Consider the following 17,900-nt stretch of genomic DNA (forward strand, 5'->3'; position numbering starts at 1 on the left):
AACTCTAAATCTGCTTAACATTTCACTCCCTCCGTCTCATACAAGTAAAGACCAGAACCCTGTGAAACCTTTATCTTGGATTACCTCACTGGGTATTGAAGACTTGACAGTTCTAGAAAGTCTTGCACTAAACTTTTCCTTTGTCTTTCTCATAAGTGAAAAGTAGCCATGCTTTAATGCGAAGAATGCATGTTTTGGCTCCCATACACCATATTTTGAGGGGGTTTGTTGGGACTAAATATATTACTATTGAAAACAAATACTGTAAAACAGTTTCCTCTTACTAAGTCTCATTTCCTCTTACTAAGTTTCAAGGTTCAATCCATATTAGGCTTTAATAGTGACAGAAAGTGCTCATATGAATTACTTTTTATTCTGAGTACAACCATTGATAGCATTATCTGAAATTGTTGATTGTGGATTTAAAGTTTATTTAAGTATACAGTACTTCAGAACTGTTCCCATACCATTATTTTAAGTTCAGAATTGTCCTAATACAGTATTAAAATTTTGTATTTGTAAGCCTACTAATATTCATCCCTCATCACCTTTTTTTTTTTTCTTGCCCTTTGCTGCCTATTTGCTTCTCTGCTGTCTTTTGCATCTTTTGATATTGTAATCATCTTTCTTTACCTTTTTGGGTTTATGTAACTACTTTGTCATACTTTTGATCTTGTTGTGATACTAAAATTACTAAAATTATTGCATTTTTTTTTTATTTATCTTTCAATAAAATATTTGCTGATCATGTTTGTCCTAACTAATGATTAACATTTATTTCTTTCACTAAAATTCTGGCTTTATTGTTGTAATCCAAACATTTTTTTATTCCCTGTACTTGACTGTACTTCTGTCTGTATTGTATGTATTTTATGCATGAAATGTATTTATCCTTTTACTGCTGGCAATATTTTCTCTCTGATGTACACTTTTCCATACTGTCAAATGGCAATACACCATAAAATTTGCTTTAATATCTTCTATGATGCCTTTATGCATAAATGCTTTGCAATGGCTACTGCTGCTGCTGTGATGCTTCCTTGCGGCTATACAGGTTAAATCCTCACAGAGTGCCAAAAAGGCAGCCTCACTGCGTGCCAAATTCGAGAAGTGGGAATCAGAGGTCGAACGCAACAATGAGTACAACCGGAGCGATAGACCAGAAGATGAAGAAGAGTGCATGCCATCTATTGACACCGCCCGTAACCTCCGTGCCATGTTTGAGAACAAGGCCCAGGAGGCATCTCGGCCGGTTACTGATCGTCCTAAGATCAAGGTCAACAGATTTGTGGTAGGTTCTTTATATTTATGATTTTCTTTTTAAGCAACTTTTTAAAAGATGCGTTTGTTTTGTATTTGATATATTCTGTATTGTATTATGTAATTAGCATTGTTTGTTAAGCAGCCTATTAGTTAAACATATCAAGTGATTATAGAGAAGTGGAGACTTAGGAGTTTATTGTACTTTAAAGATTCATATCATCATAATGAGTGTAAAACTTGTATGCTCATTCAACCATTTTATGATTATAACACATTTAGATATGTTTTATGATTAGAACATGGATTCCAGTGCTGGAAACTTTTTTGGCGGAACTTCCATTCCGAAAAGTAGACAGTGTTTTGTCATTATATATGTATTCTTTGTAGTATGAAAATTTATGCCGTAACACTTGTAAATTACATTTCTGCTTTGTGGAATTAAATGTGTTTTGAAAGGAGCATGCTTATACATGGTGTAACAAAATATTGTTGTGCATTTTTTTAGATTTCGAAATTTATCATTACCTTTTTATTTACTTTTTTTCAACTTTTGTGTGATTTGCCTCAGTTCCTTTTAAAGTGAAATGTTATATTCATTTGTTATGTTGAGAATACTGACATTGAATGATATTTTTAGGCTGAACTTGATTACTAACTTATAGAGCTATGCAGTATGTTTTGGTGAATTTTCGTATATATTTTTATGTATACATTTTCTTAGTCTGCACTTTTACTAATATTAGTGTTATATATATATCGTAATAAGAACAATGTACTGTACCTGTGCAAACTGTCACTTTTAATGTGTGTGTATGTTTGTAGCTGTGTTTCTATGAAAGAGCTTTTTTGTATTTATAGGAAGGAATTTCCTAGTCATTGTGCCAACTCTTACAACTTAAATTCTCATGCTTGTTCATGAACTTCTTCACATTTAGAGGGTTTTTGTTATATGCAGTTTATTTTTTCAAGCTTTTCTCGTCAGGCCATCCACACTATAGACACAGATAAATGGTATAATTTTGCCAAAAGAATACTATTTACGAGATGTGGATCACACTTGACAGTTAAGCACAAATGTAATGGGCTTCATACATTTTGTGTTATGGGTATTTGCACTACTTGCACAGTCATCATTATGTGTGATCACTTACTACTTCACAGACAGTCAAGATGAATGCTGACAAAATTGAAGGCTCAGAAAATTAATCAAGACTGCCTCAAGAGTGAGTAATCCAATGAATTGTTCAGTATTGCTTCATTTGAATAATCCATAGATGAAAAAGCCAAAAGTGTTAAGTTAAACCAGGAAATACAAGAGCTGATAGTTACAAAAAAAATCATGTTTTGGAGAATAAGTAAATTATAAAGTACACAATAGTACCATTGAGAAGGTGAAATCTTTATAAGTCAAGGAAAGAAGAAAGAATGTTTTCTCAGGCTTTTTTATATTTTTCAAGACTGACTCAGAGGAGTAATATGAAAACAGTATACTCAGGAATGACACAAAAGTAGTACAGATTATATAAAGGAAGAGTTGATAAGGGACTTTTTACCTGATGCATCAGTAACTAAGGAGCAGCATTCTCCCCTTTATTCACCAGCACCTGAGGAACATAGTCTTTGACCTGTTCTCTCATGTAGATCAACATTACTGTAGTGATTGTGTTAGCAGCTTTGATGCACGAGACCGGGTTATAGTGATGGGTGATTTAAATGTAAAGGTGAGTAATGTGACAGGTAAGGGTATAATTGGTGTACATTGGGTGTTCAGCTTTGTAAATGGAAATGGTGAAGAGCTTGTGGATTTGTGTGCTAAAAAAAAGACACCATGAGTATCTAAATATTAAGGCTCTTCATCTGACCCTCCATCAGCCAAGGTACAAGTCTCTTTCCTTGGCTCATCATTAACTAAGAAGTAGGGATCTCCCCAACCCATCAATACTTGTGGAACAAGGCTCTTCACCTAACTCACGAGTACCTAGGGAATATGGCCCTCCACCTGACCCTCCAGTACATGAGGAATAAGGTTCTGCACCTCTACAGTCTACAAATTGGTTGAAGTGAATCAGATGGAATTTAATGAAGATATATTCAATTAATTGTACAGTGATAACAGTATAGAGATCCAACAGGGAAACTGAAATAGACAGAAAAAAACATCAAAGATCTAGGAGTGATTGAGAAACTAGAAGTGACAGCTTACTTCTAGAAGTGTTGCATCACCACAAGAATATATGGTTTATAGGTTAAAAATGTCTTCAAAAGTGTCATAAATCAGGTGGTATGTTGCATAAAACCATTAAGGAACTAGAAACCTTCATATTTTTATGAAAACAAAATCTTGTGAAATACCTCTTCATCATATAACTCAGCATTTTGTTCTAAGCCTGATGTGACATATGCCTCCCAGCCCAAGCACCATTTACACAGTGGGATCATAATCACATGGTCAAGCTTAGCTAATCATCACCACAGTGCCCCATTATCTTGGGTGGCAGTGCAGATTTATTGTGTTTATACCACTTGTGGGAATTTCTAGATGTGCTTTTCTCTTTATGAATCATTGATGAATTGCTTCTGTGATGGAATTGAGCTTTACCCTAGCTGCTTGATGATGTGGTTCACAACCTGGTGCAAGTAAATGACTCAGGAATATATAATAGGTGAGGAAAATGAAAGTCAATTTGTTACAGAATCTTTGTAGGAGTATATTCCTGGAAGTGTCTGGATGCAAGAAAAATTGATGATTAAAAAAGTGTAGCAGCTGAAGAAAACAGCTTGACAAATTTGATATGTGATGAGCACTGTGCACTTGTCCTACCTCAGGCAAAATCTCACTGTGTGTAATATACCTGTAGGGAGGCACTTTTGCTCTTCATTCTTTCTCTCATGCAGATAAATGTGCACAAGTAAGCCACAGAGTAATAAATGATATGACATTGATGCCTGAGAAAGTATCATAGAGCATTTGACTAACATCGAAGACCAAGGAATAATGATACACTGAAAAATCAACATAATAGGGCCACATTGAAAAGATAGTATTGTAAAGGTAAATGATGAGTGGTATGATAATAAGAACAGTCACTTCAAGAGATGGACAGTTCATGATGAAAATGTTTGATATATACTTACGAAACACAGTTGAATACTATAGCATTGTGTGGTCACCAACCGGACAGGTTATTTGAAATAGGCAAGTTAGAGAGTCCTTAAACACTTGGCAAATAGAATTGAAGTACTAGAACAGTGGAAGGACTGCAACTATACAGTAATGAATGAACATGGGAAAGATACAAACTAAACTTTGCTTGGCAGCAAATGGAGGTCCAAAATGAGAATATTTTAGAACTGAAAGCTTCATATGGGAAAAAAAATCAGATGATTAAATAAAAGGATTAACATGGAAATCTAGTAACCTCTCTATGTGTCTGAACCATTACAGTACACCCTAGTTAGCCCTCTCTGTTAGATTGATCTTACTACCATATCCCTTTCTAAGACTGACATCCCAAAAAGATGTGAAATATGAACATGAAAGAGCCATATGAGAAAGATAGAAAGACTATTCATTGTGCTGCAGTGAAGTAAGAAACAGGTATGGAATGATCACAGAAAGATTTAAAAGGAACATAGATAGTAGTAGTTGGTAGGAACAGTAGGTAGGAGCCTCTAAAAACACTGCTAGAATTGTCCTCTGCAAGTTGCCTGTGAAGGGTGAGGCACTAAAGACAAAGAAGCTACACTGGAGTCCAATTTTGCAGTGGCCACTCCCTTAAGAGAGTTCCCAAAGTTAATGGGCATCAGAGACATAGTTAGATAGATGAATTGTTAAAACTCCTTGTAGATGAATCTAGGATTGCTTGTTGTGTGATTTGCATAACTGCAGAGAGAATTAGTACTATTTATTAAGCAAGACGTGCATTGAATACTATATATTGGCCCTGCCTAATGGCAAAATCTTGTCATAGGCACTTGTACATAAGTACTCTTTCTCATAGATTGTCCATTCTCCTTGACTGTCTCATATACAAAAAAGTGTAGATGTTTCATTTTGACAGGTGACAGTTTGCATAGTTGAATTAAAACATTTCAGTGTTGATGTGCCTTGTCCAATATCACTGATATGACAGATTGGTCAGTATCTTCTTAGATGGCCCACACCTTAGACTGCATGTCAGGAATGTGTATACTGTGGGCATGATACCACAAGAGTGTATGTTCTTTCCTTCATCCCTAACCCGTAGGTTAACTGATGACATATAAAGTTCATGATATGCATTACCAAATAACCTGATGAGTTGTGGATGTATTTTATTAACACTTTAACAAGCAGCCCCAGAAGTAGTCAGCATTTTGTCAAGTTTGGTGATCAGTGGCTAAATGGATTAACCAGACCAGCATGATATAGTCACTGGAATAAAGGACCAAGGTCTCCATCCCAGCTACTACTTATTTTTCCTTGCAAGTGTTGATTTTGACCACCAGTATTGTTACATAGTATGATATATCAGAGTGAAGGAGACTTATAACATCACTACCAGCTTGTAATAATGCACATTTTATCTGAAGATTGGGCTTTATTCATCCTCAAGTAAGTCCAGCTAAATCTCTTTTAAGTGTCCTCAGTCAGAAGTCATCAAGAAATGGAGTGGTACAGTGCATCACATGTTGGAAATGGCTTTGAAGGAACAAAAGACTAGATCAGACCTAACTTTAACCTTCAAAGCCCTGCTGTGGTGGTGTGTGATTCTCGTGCTTTATTGAATGCCTCATCAAGTGTAGTTAGTGTAAACTAACTACTCTTACATTTACATTTTGCTTTTGTTATAGAAAAAGTGGTATCTCTTCTTTCTCTTTTTATTGAAATATTTATGATATTATGGTAATATTTTTGTTGAGCATGTCATGGAGAAAAGACATATGCAAGTGCTGTAAGATTATACTCAGATGAAAGGAAGCATCATCCAATTTTCCTATCAGCATGCTCACAGGTTTAAGACTGTGTGTTCATAAATGTTTCTAGTTTTTCCTTTGTATTATCTATAGATCCAAAACACAAGAAGAGTCAGAAAAAAAAAGACTTTTGATATTTCTTTTTACAAAATGTTTTCTAAAATAAAGATAAACTAAAGAGTATGAAACAAGAAAGAGATTTTAAGGAAAGGTGATTACTTTTTTTACCAAGTACACTTCAGCTGGAGTTAAGAAGTTCTTTGACTCTGTTTTAGCTTCTAAACAGATTAATGTTTTTAGAAATTTAAAATGATAGTTTTCCCCATGTTATTTATGGATTAATAAGTTTCATTGATGTTAGTAGTATGATTGTATAGATACCTGCTGTGCTCTCAGATAGCACATAGATATAGGGGTTTCTGACTCCTTGATTGGTGAAATTTAACTCATATTTTTGGATGATATAACCTTTCGATACTTTTTCATAAGCATCTTATGATTTCAACATATAAATTTTAGTGAGAGGTTTGCATCATAATCAGTCAGATCTTTCAGCATTTGTGTATGTTAATGCTTAACATGTTGATGAGAGAAGAGTTTATCATTTATTCACCACTAGTAGATACATGAGACTAACCCCACTTGCAAGTTCTTGGTGGCCTTTGGTTGACACTTCACCTCCCATTCTCAGTGAAAGACCTGCCACAGCTTGCTTGGTGTCCATCGTCCATCAACATCTGTTAAGCCTCTCTGAAAGGCTCATAGATGTACAACTTCTTCTAGCATCATCTAAAGCACAGCTGCCACCTCAAATGTTTTATGACAGCAAGAAGTGCCATATACTCTTGAAGCAAAACACATTTGGTCTCAAAGAAAAATAGCTTGAGACATTACCCAGGAGTAAATATGATTAAGCTAATTGTCTCCTAAAATTTACCAGATGAAATGTTATTCAGTCTTAAAAGTGACTGGCATATACTTTAAACATTTTAAAGCTGAAACATAAAGCAAGAAAAATGTTATCTATGATTTTGTTATGGAAATGAAAGTCTGCATTCAGGAAGAAATTTTTGTATGTGACAGAACGTTACATTCAGATTGCAGCATCAGAGTCTTCATGTTTAAAGGTGTAGTTCTTTCAAAGTAACTGGTACTTATCACACTTTTCATGTTAGAAGTGCGAGGAGTGAAAGTTTATGTACAATACTAGGGAAGCTTGATTAACCCTTAAAGGACAGAGCCAAAGAAATTTAGTAGGGTCCCCAGGATGGATAGTTATCAAAAGATTTACAAAGATTTGTCTCCTATTAAAAGGGATCATCAAAAAAACTGTAAAAGAGAAAATCAGATAAAGTAACCTTTCTTGTTGCTGTACAGACAAAAAAGTGAAGCACAGTGTGTGCTTAGCTTATCATTGGTCTTTTGAGACTTCAGTGTTTGTTTCTTACCCATCATCTTAAGTGAATAAGTGATGCACAGAATTTTCCCAGTGCTAGCAGTTCAACTTTTGATGAATCATCATTGTTATCATTAGTGCCAATAAGAGGATCACTGATTAGCTTTAGATGTATCTTACACACTAGGGTTGTACTTTCTCAGATCATATTATATATTCAACTGACTTCCTAGGATCCTTTCCTTATGCTGATTATAGTTGCTTGTGACATAAGGTATCTCTACATACCAGTAAAGTGCATCTCCCAATTTGATTAATGTCAGGAAAAAGCAAATCATACAAGTTAGGGTTGAGTACCAACACCATTAACCCTATGACCCTCAGCATATTATATGGGTAAATGACACTCTAGGATATTTTTCTGGTGCTAATTATGGTCGCCTGTAACTTAGGCATCAATGTATGCCAACAAAGTACACCTTTCAAATTAAATCGGGGTGGGATGAGGCAAACTGTGTAAGTATGGCTCAAGTACCTACATTGTAAAAAGTCTGAGAATGGCTAGAGTCCCTTAAGGGTTAATTATTATAATTAGTCAGAGCCAGTTCCTTGATTATGTATTTTTTTCTTTTTTATGGATAGTTATGGACAATAACAAGTTTCTTTTATACTTGTTTGAAAATGAAATATTACATAATGGACAGTTAAGGGCAGTGATTTGAATTTTCTTTATACTTATGTCATTATGAGTTTTATTATTGTTATCTTTATCATTATTATTACAGTACTAATTATTTTAATGATTATTGTGATTATTACTTGATTTTTTATGAAGGTCTTTGTCATTATGAGTTTTATTATTATTGTTATCTTTATCATTATTATTACAGTACTAATTATTTTTATGATTATTATTATTGTGATTATTACTTGATATTTTATAAAGGTCTTAGTTGTTTTAGTTTTTGTGTATGGTTCTTTGCATGCAACATTACTATTGTTTCATGTTGGAGACTCGATGTTTTAAGTATTCTAAATTATTGTAATATTTGCTGGATGTTTTAAGTATTCTAAATTATTGTAATATTTGCAGGATATTCCTTCATTTTTTTCTGTCATTGTAGATAATATTTTATGTTCACTCATAGTTTCCAAGCGGTCAGCAAATATCATTTACTCTTATATATGCAGACTTGGTCCGCTATCCAAAGACCACCTGACTATATATCTTCTTGTCTGGGATGAAGTAATCTCACTCATTAAGAAGTGGCATAAATTGAGTGTTAGCTTTTGTAAAAAAGTGTCTTTGGTCATATCAGCTTTTCTCATCATGTAATACTGTTTCATTTTATTGAATACTGGTGGTTGGGGACATATCCATTCATGTGATTTGTGCAATAAGTTTTGTAAATTTTGTTTAGGTGAACATGCTTTCCATATATGCAACTTAAAGATTATAAGATTGTACTTCGTGTATATCCATGGGTTTGGTCATATACTTTTTTTTCTTTTTTTGATGTAGGACAAATTCCACCATGCACAGAATATATCCTTGTAAAGGTGATAGCAGTATTAATGCAATAAACTTAAGGGATGATTTTATGTAACTGAGAATTTACCATCTATCTTGCTTATATTACATTCAGTTAAGAGAATGAATAGTACTGAAATGAATATACACTCCATATTTCACAATTAATATGCTTGTTACCAAATGTCGTTATCAGTAATATTGCAAAAAAGTATAAGCCATACTGCAAAAAAATGATAAGTTACATATGGAGTACTTTTGCATTAGTATGTCGTTTGTGGTAATTTGGGGTAGTTTCATGTAATAGTAATGAATTTTGAAACTGTAACAATGTAGCTTTTGAAAGGATATCAACTTAGGTCATGGTTATTCTCAAAGAATAAACAGATTCTGAGTGTTCATAGTTTTCAGCTTGTAACCTTGCTTCAGACTACCCACATAATGAAGTCTTTGTGTGGACATTAGATTTCTTGTTCTCTGTTGCCAGAAATATTTATCCTACACACAAAGCTTACCTCCTTTTATTGTTAATTTGTGAATTAATTTCTTAATGATGAGTCAAGTTACGTACCTAAAGAGTGTATTAGAGTATGGCAAAATTGTGAAAGTGCTATTTTCTTATATGATTTAGTAGTTCCCTACAGTATTATTCATGAGTACATAAGAACACAGATTTTGGCAGATTTCAAATGATTTGTAGACTGAGAATGGGTTACTTTAATGATCCAGATTTCAGATATACATTCAGTAACATACTTTGAGAAACATGCTTTAGGAATTATTGCTAAGCAAAGGGATACCATAATTATGCCATATGCAGAAGAATACTGAAAACCACTCTGAGATACTTTTACTGTGGCTGAATGAACACACTTAAAGATTTAAGCTGGAGTACAAACTGTTAGTGTAAAAATAAGTTGCTCTGTGACATGGAAAAGAAGGCTATCACTTCCCCTTTGCTCTGGCAAAACTAGCATTCAGAATGCTTCAGTTTGGAGGTTTTTTTATTTTTGTTTATTCTCTGCACTATGATGTGCACATGCCACCCTGCTCAAAATAAGGTAGTTTAATAGACATAGATTTATTGACAAGAATACTTAAAAGTTCTTTTTTTTTCTGTAGAGCCAAATTAAATGATTAGTATGTCACAAATTACAGAAACCAAAGCCAAGGATATATATCACAGTAATTGTAAACCATAGAATATATCATACTAATTCCATGAAGGGATTATGTTATGAGCCCTTTTAGTGGTAACTTTGGCAGTCATGCATCATCAGTAGGAAGATTCACTGTTTGCCACAAGACTGCTTCCATCATAATTTAGCAGCATATTTTATGTTAAAACTTGACCTTTTATGTAGTTTCAACTTTGTATTTAAATTGGTTAATAAATTATTATATAAAGGGAGTGTCCATGAATCCATCAAATTGTATCATCTACCTGAAAGGACATCAAAATATGGTAAGGAAGAAGTTTGATGATGCTGTAATTGAGTTTTAATCTAACATTTGTGAACTTTTCATTGATTTATGAATTGCAGAAAAGTTTGTTTTGAATAGTCTTCTACAAGTATGTTATTTATTCACTGTCTTGTTTATTATTACATTAATACATGATTGCATTGTATGTAATGTTTTGAAATTGCTTTTTGTCATGGGCATGAGTCTATCAAGATTCTTTAGCATAGATTATTATCGTTGATTTAGTTTATTAACAAAGTATTTTATGTGCAGTACTAATTTTGTAATATTTACTAATTAAAGGTATAGTCAGCAGTTACTAAGTTGGATTAAGCAGTTAAAGCATGTATCATTTGTCAGAATCATTTACAAGTAGGAAATACACATTGCAGATTTAAGCTTTCATAAATAATTTGCTAAAGATAGATGTTCATTTGAAGATATTTCTCCCCTGTCCATAGAGATATTATTTTATTATTATTATTATTATTATTATTATTATTATTATTATTATTATTGTTATTATTATTGTTGTTATTTTTGTCATTGTTGTTGTTATTATCTTTTTCTTCTTTCATGCCTGTTTTCTTTTTTCTACATTAGTGAGGAACAGGTGAATGGACCTTAGAAGAAATATCCTCACTTGGATTCTAACTCTTCTTTCTATAGGAAAGTAATATTACAGGAGGGTAGGATGGAGTTCCAGCCTCCTGCACCTACTCCCATTCCTCTTTGTTGCATTTTATGACATGCAGGAAATACATAGGCAGTATCCATTCTCCCCTATCCCTTGAGATATGTATTATTATTATTATTATTATTATTATTATTATTATTATTATTATTATTAGAGAGAAGAGTTGGTGAAAGCCTTGCTTAAGATGAAATGTTGCAAAGCAGCTGGAGTGGATGGTATTGAATTGCCATTGAATTTTGTAAGAAAGGGGGTGATTTTGTTGTGGATTGGTTAGTTAGGATCTTCAGTGTATGCTTGGATCATGCGTGAGGATTGGCAGAATGCATGTATAGTGTCATTGGATAAAGGTATGGGAGACAAAGGTTAGTATTCAAATTACAGAGGTTTAAGTTGTTGAGTGTAACTGGTAAGTTTTACAGGAGAGTGGTGATTGAGAAAGTGAATGAGTCATGTTGAGAAGTGGTAGAGGATGTGTGGATCAGGTGCTTGCTTCGAAGATTTTTTTTTTGCTGTCTCCCGCATTAGCGAGGTAGCGCAAGGAAACAGACGAAAGAATGGCCCAACCCACCCACATACACTTGTATATACATACACGCACATAGGCATACCTATACATTTCAACGTATGCATACATATACATACACAGACATATACATATATGCACATGTACATATTCATACTTGCTGCCTTCATCCATTCCTGTCACCACCCCACCACATGAAATGGCACCGCCTTACCCCACACATGTGCGAGGTAGTGCTAGGAAAAGACAACAAAGGCCACATTTGTTCACACTCAAGTCTCTAGCTGTCATGTGTAATGCACCGAAACCCCAGCTCCCTTTCTACATCCAGGCCTACAAAACTTTTCATGGTTTACCCCAGACACTTTACATGCCTTGGTCCAGTCCATTGACAACACGTTGATCCCGGTATACCACATTGTTCCAGTTCACTCTATTCCTTGCACGCCCACACCTTTCACTCTCCTGTATGTTCAGGCCCCGATCACTCAAAATCTTTTTCACTCCATCCCTCCACCTCCAATTTGGTCTCCCGCTTCTCCTCGTTCCCTCCACTTCTGACACATATATCCTCTTTGTCAGTCTTCCCTCACTCATTCTCCCCATATGACCAAACCATTTCGATACACCCTCTTCTGGCCTCTCAACCACACTCTTTTTATTACCACATGTCTCTCTTACCCTTTCATTACTTACTTGATCAAACCACCTCACACCACATATTGTCCTCAAACTTCTCATTTCCAACACATCCACCCTCCTCCACACAATCCTATCTATAGCCCATGCCTCGCAACCATACAACATTGTTGGAACCACTATTCCTTCAAACATACCCATTTTTGCTCTCCGAGATAAAGTTCTCGCCTTTCTTACATTTTTCAACGCTCCCAGAACCTTCGCCCCCTCCCCCACCCTGTGACTCACTTCTGCTTCCATGGTTCCGTCCATTGCCAAATCCACTCCCAGATATCTAAATCACTTTACTTCCTCCCAATTGACTTGTCCATCAACCCTACTGTACCGAATAACTTTGCTCTTATTCACATTTAGTCTCAGCTTTCTTCTTTCACACACTTTACCAAACTCAGTCACCAACTTCTGCAGTTTCTCACCCGAATCAGCCACCAGTGCTGTATCATCAGTGAATAGCAACTGACTCACTTCCCAAGCTCTCTCATCCACAACAGACTGCATACTTGCCCCTGTTTCCAAAACTCTTGCATTCACCTCCCTAACAACCCCATCCATAAACAAATTAAACAACCATGGAGACATCAAGCACCCCTGCCGCAAACCAACATTCACTGAGAACCAATCACTTTCCACTCTTCCCACTGGCACACATGCCTTACATCCTCGATAAAAACTTTTCACTGCTTCTAACAACTTGCCTCCCACACCATATATTCTTAGTACCTTCCACAGAGCATCTCTATCAACTCTGTCATATGCCTTCTCCAGATCCATAAATGCTACATACAAATCCATTTGTTTTTTGAAGTATTTCTCATGTACATTCTTCAAAGCAAACACCTGATCCACACATCCTCTACCACTTCTGAAACCACATTGCTCTTCCCCAATCTGATGCTCTGTACATGCCTTCAACCTTTCAATCAATACCCTCCCATATAATTTCCCAGGAATACTCAACAAATTTATACCTCTGTAATTTGAACACTCACCTTTATCCCCTTTACCTTTGTACAGTGGCACTATGCATGCATTCTGCCAATCCTCAGGAACTCCACCATGAACCATACATACATTGAATATCCTCACCATTTAGTCAACAACACAGTCACCTTTTTTTTTAATAAATTCCACTGCAATACCATCCAAACCCGTCGCCTTGCTGGCTTTCATCCTCCACAAAGCTTTCACTACCTCTTCTCTGTTTACCAAACCATTCTTCCTGACCCCTCTTACTTCGCACACCACCTTGACTAAAACACCCTATATCTGCCACTCTATCATCAAACACAATCAACAAACCTTCAAAATACTCACTCCATCTCCCTCTCCTTGATGAATGTATGAGAATTATTTAGAGAAACAGTTGTATTTGTAGGTGGTTTATGTGGACATGATAGCACATGATAGCATTGACAGAGATGCTTTGTGGAAGGTCTCATGAATATATGGTGTGAAAGGAAAGCTGCTAAAGGCAGTGAGAAGTTTTTTCTAGAGTATAAAGTGTGTGTATGAGTAGGAGAGGAGAATGAGTGGTTCCAGGTGAAGGTTGGTTCATGGTAGGGATGTTTGATGTCACCATGGCTGTTTGATTTATTTGTAGATGGAATGATGAGAGAGAGATACATGCAAAGTCTTGGAGAAAGGGGTGAGTAAGCAGTCAGTAGTGGGTGAGGGGTTCTTAGGAAGTGAGTCTGTTGTTGCTTGCTGATGATGCAGCACTGGTGGTAGATTCAAGTAAGAAACTGCAGAGGTTGGTGACTGAGTTTGTGAAAGGGTGTTATAGGAGGAAGTTGAAAGTAAATAGGAATAAATGCAAGGTCTTTATGTTAAGATGGGCAGAGGGACTGGTTAATTGGAATGTGAGTTTGAATGGAGAAAATTTGGAGGAAGTGAAGTGCTTTAAATACCAAGGAGTGGGCAAATGGCACCATGGAAGTAGAAAGGAATCATAGGGTGGATGAGGTTGCAAAGGTTCTTTGAGCATTGAGGAATGTGTGGAAAGAGAGGTCAAGAGGTCATTATCTGGGAGGAGAAAATTGGGTATGTTTCAAGGCATAGTGGTCCCAATGATGTGTGGATGCAAGGCATGAGGATGTGCAGAGGAAGTTGTGGTAATAAGAAGAGTATAGTTGAGAAAGCTGATGGGAGGTGTTCTGTTTGGACATATGGAGAGGATGAGAAGTTGATAAAGAGGAAATGTATGTCAGAATTGGAGGGGACAGGGAGGAGGGGGAGACCAAGATGGAGACAGAAGGATAGAGTGAAAAATATTTTGGGTGCTTGGGGCCTGAACATGCAGTAGTGTGAAAAATGTGCACTGAGCAGGATGAATTGGAATGATGTGCTGTACAGGGGTTGATGTTTTATCAGTGGACTGAACAAGGATATATGAAGCAGCTGGGGGAAACCATGGAAAGGTCTGTGGGCCTGGTTGTGGTTTGAATTACACATGACATCTAGAGAATGTATATGAGTGAATAAGGCCAGAAAATAGTGAACAAGTATGAACAAAAGATACTATTTTTATTATTATTATACAACTCGGGATCCCTTTTATGGGGCACCCTATGATATTAAGGTTACACTGCGAAAGAGCGTAGTAATTAAGGGCTTCTTTAGAGAGAAAGTCTTAACAAGATTCATTTCCTTTCCATTCATTGAGGACGATACAGATTCGTAGCCATATGCGGGCAGAGTCCAAAATCCCTCCTTAGGAATAGATATATATTCATGTCATTTTCCTCTTTCATGCTTGTGTGCTATTTACCACAGTGGCAAGGTAGTGTTAGGAACGGATGAAGAAATGGTCACATTCTCTCATATCCACTCTGCAGAGTCCTCATCAACAACCAGACCCCAGAGACCTTTCTGTGTATATATAGATATTTTTCCATTTTTTCACAGTTGTTTTTCTTGCCTAAACAAGGTAGGATCAGGAACAGACTAACAGAGGCCTCATTTTAACATACCCACTCATTATGTCATGTTTACAGTTCACTGAAAACTGAGTTTATCATCCACAGCCAAACCCCACAGACTCTTCCATTGTTTACCTTGAACTCCTCATGTGTCATGGTTCATCCTGTTGAGAGCGTAGAAGGGACATGAGGTAAAACCAGGACTCTTTCTTCGAATGAGGCCCTGAGATACGTATAGATAGATGAAAAAAAAAGGTTATAGACACATGAAAAAAATAATTGTCACCAACCAACCAACTAACCTACTAACTAACTAACTATATGAGAGCATAGATCTTATAGTATGCATGGATCATTTTTGCAAAATGTATGTGGATTTTTAATGGTAGTCACAAAACAGGTTTGTTTGGTTGTGTATTCAAATTTTGTCCATATTCCAATCATTGACCCTTGTCTCTGTTCCTTTTATAAAAAAAGTGAAACAGGAGGAGAGGATTACCAGCCCACCTCTTCCTCCCCTTTTAGTTGCCTTCCGCAACACGTAGGGAATACTTGGGAAGTTTTTTCTCCCCTATCCCCAGGGATAATATATATATAGGGGAACAATACTTCCCACATATTCCCTTCATGTTTAAGAAGACAACTAAAAGGGGTGGGAGGAGGGGGCTGGAAATCCTCCTCTCCAGTTTTCACTTTAACAAAAAAAGGATCAAAGAAAAGGGTCAAGAGATGATTTTCCCTCTAAGGCTCAGTCCTCTGTTCTTAGTGCTACTTCCCTTATGCGGGAAATGGCAAATATGTATGGGGAAAAGTATGTGTACCCATAAAGTTAATTTTTGGTGAAGATGCATAGTATCCCCTTCCACTTCAATGAAGTAAAGTTATTTACATTGTCATTGTCTTGTTATCTGAGTCAATTTAGGTGGTAAGGATTAGACAGAGCAGATGAATCATGATTTTAGAATTTGAAAAAGTTGATGATAAGAGGAAGGTTTCTGAGAAACCTTTGTATTTATTAATTGATATTAAGGAGATGTATGTGCAGACCAGACAGTTTGACTGTGCAGTTGATTGTATCATTGTGGTCTTTGAAAAGGTCTAATAGACAAGATATGTTTAGAATGGGGAGGTAAAGTATTATTTACATAGAAAATTGCTTCCAGTGATGAGCCTTTTTTCACCCAGTTTGAATGGATTTCCAGTAACTGGTGTTCAGATTTTTTTTTTTCCAAAGGACACATTGATCTTGGCATGAGAAAGGTCACATGCTTGGATAGACAGTGGTCATCATATGCCGTAATACAGTACTTCTTTACATCCTCTGACAGGCTTCTTACCTGGCCTCTTATTATGACCTTTGTTTACTCTTTCATTGTACATTAATTTTAGAAGAATTGGTTCCTGTATGTGTTGTCCAAATGATTTAGAAACTAAATGGTTGTAATCAGGTGATCCTTTTTCAAACATGGTGGGATACTTGATCATGATTGCCATAGTTTCTAAGCCGTTACATAAATGACTTCCTCACATTAATTAGATGTAGGTAATTTGAAGATTGGAAGTACTTTTAGCACTGTACATTCTCTGGAGGTAATGTATAGTTGAGCTTTAAGGTTTTAGGGAAGTATTGATTGGGACCAAATTATAAAATGTATTTATTTTTGATTGATTATTTGTGGCTTTAAATTCCCCTTTGATTACTTGTTGCTTAGTAAGGAATCAGTAAGGATAATCTAGATGGGAGTTTAGTAATCTTAACATTGGTTAATCATGAGAACATATTTTGTGTTGATGATTTTCTAGGGTGGTGGGGGGGACAAGTGTATGCTGTGTAATCGCACCGTATATGCCATGGAGAGACTCGAAGTAGCTGGCCGTGTTCTTCACAAAAATTGCTTCAAGTGCTGCAAGTGCAATACTAAGCTCAGGTGGGTTTAACATAATTATAAGTAAAACCTTCTTTGGGTACTGAAAGCAGTATCCTGTGGCTTAACTTTGTAATATTAGACATTTTGTTAGGTACTAATAGGTACTGATATTGTATTTCAACCACGTGAGCTTGCTTGCCTTCATCCATTCCCGGAGCTACCCCGCCCCATAGGAATAAGCATTGCTTCCCCCTGCTTCAGTGAGGTAGCACCCAGAAAACAGACAAAAATGGCCCCATCCATTCACACTCAGTCTCTAGCTGTCATGTGTAATGCACCAAAACCACAGCTCCCTATCCACATCTAGACCTCACAGGCCTTTCTATGGTTTACACCGGACATTTCACATGCCCTAGTTCAGTTCATTGACAGCACGTCGACCCCAGTATACCACATCATTCCAATTCACTCTATTCCTTGCATGCCTCTCACACTCCTGTGAGAACATTTCAAGCCCCAATCACTCAAAATCTTTTTGACTCCATCATTCCGCCTCCAATTTGGTCTCGTGCTTCTCCTTGTTCC

General features: G+C 36.2%; 1 protein-coding gene across 31 annotated transcripts in view; it reads left to right on the plus strand.

Annotated features, from left to right (window-relative positions):
- LOC139760660 (uncharacterized) overlaps positions 1-17,900 on the plus strand; it is a 152,603-nt gene that overhangs the window by 124,642 nt on the left and 10,061 nt on the right. For 17 of the 31 annotated variants that reach the window (XM_071684116.1, XM_071684120.1, XM_071684118.1 and 14 more), the window contains 2 exons: positions 1,055-1,291; positions 17,251-17,375. In XM_071684116.1, coding sequence (XP_071540217.1) covers positions 1,055-1,291; positions 17,251-17,375 — 362 coding nt within the window. Of the gene's footprint in view, positions 1-1,054; positions 1,292-2,424; positions 2,487-6,910; positions 10,555-17,250; positions 17,376-17,900 lie in introns of those variants that run through there. The other 14 variants (XM_071684122.1, XM_071684124.1, XM_071684128.1 and 11 more) reach the window with 3 other exon arrangements.

The sequence above is a fragment of the Panulirus ornatus genome, chromosome 37 (genome assembly GCF_036320965.1).
Source record: "Panulirus ornatus isolate Po-2019 chromosome 37, ASM3632096v1, whole genome shotgun sequence".
NCBI classification, from domain to species: Eukaryota; Metazoa; Arthropoda; class Malacostraca; order Decapoda; family Palinuridae; genus Panulirus; species Panulirus ornatus.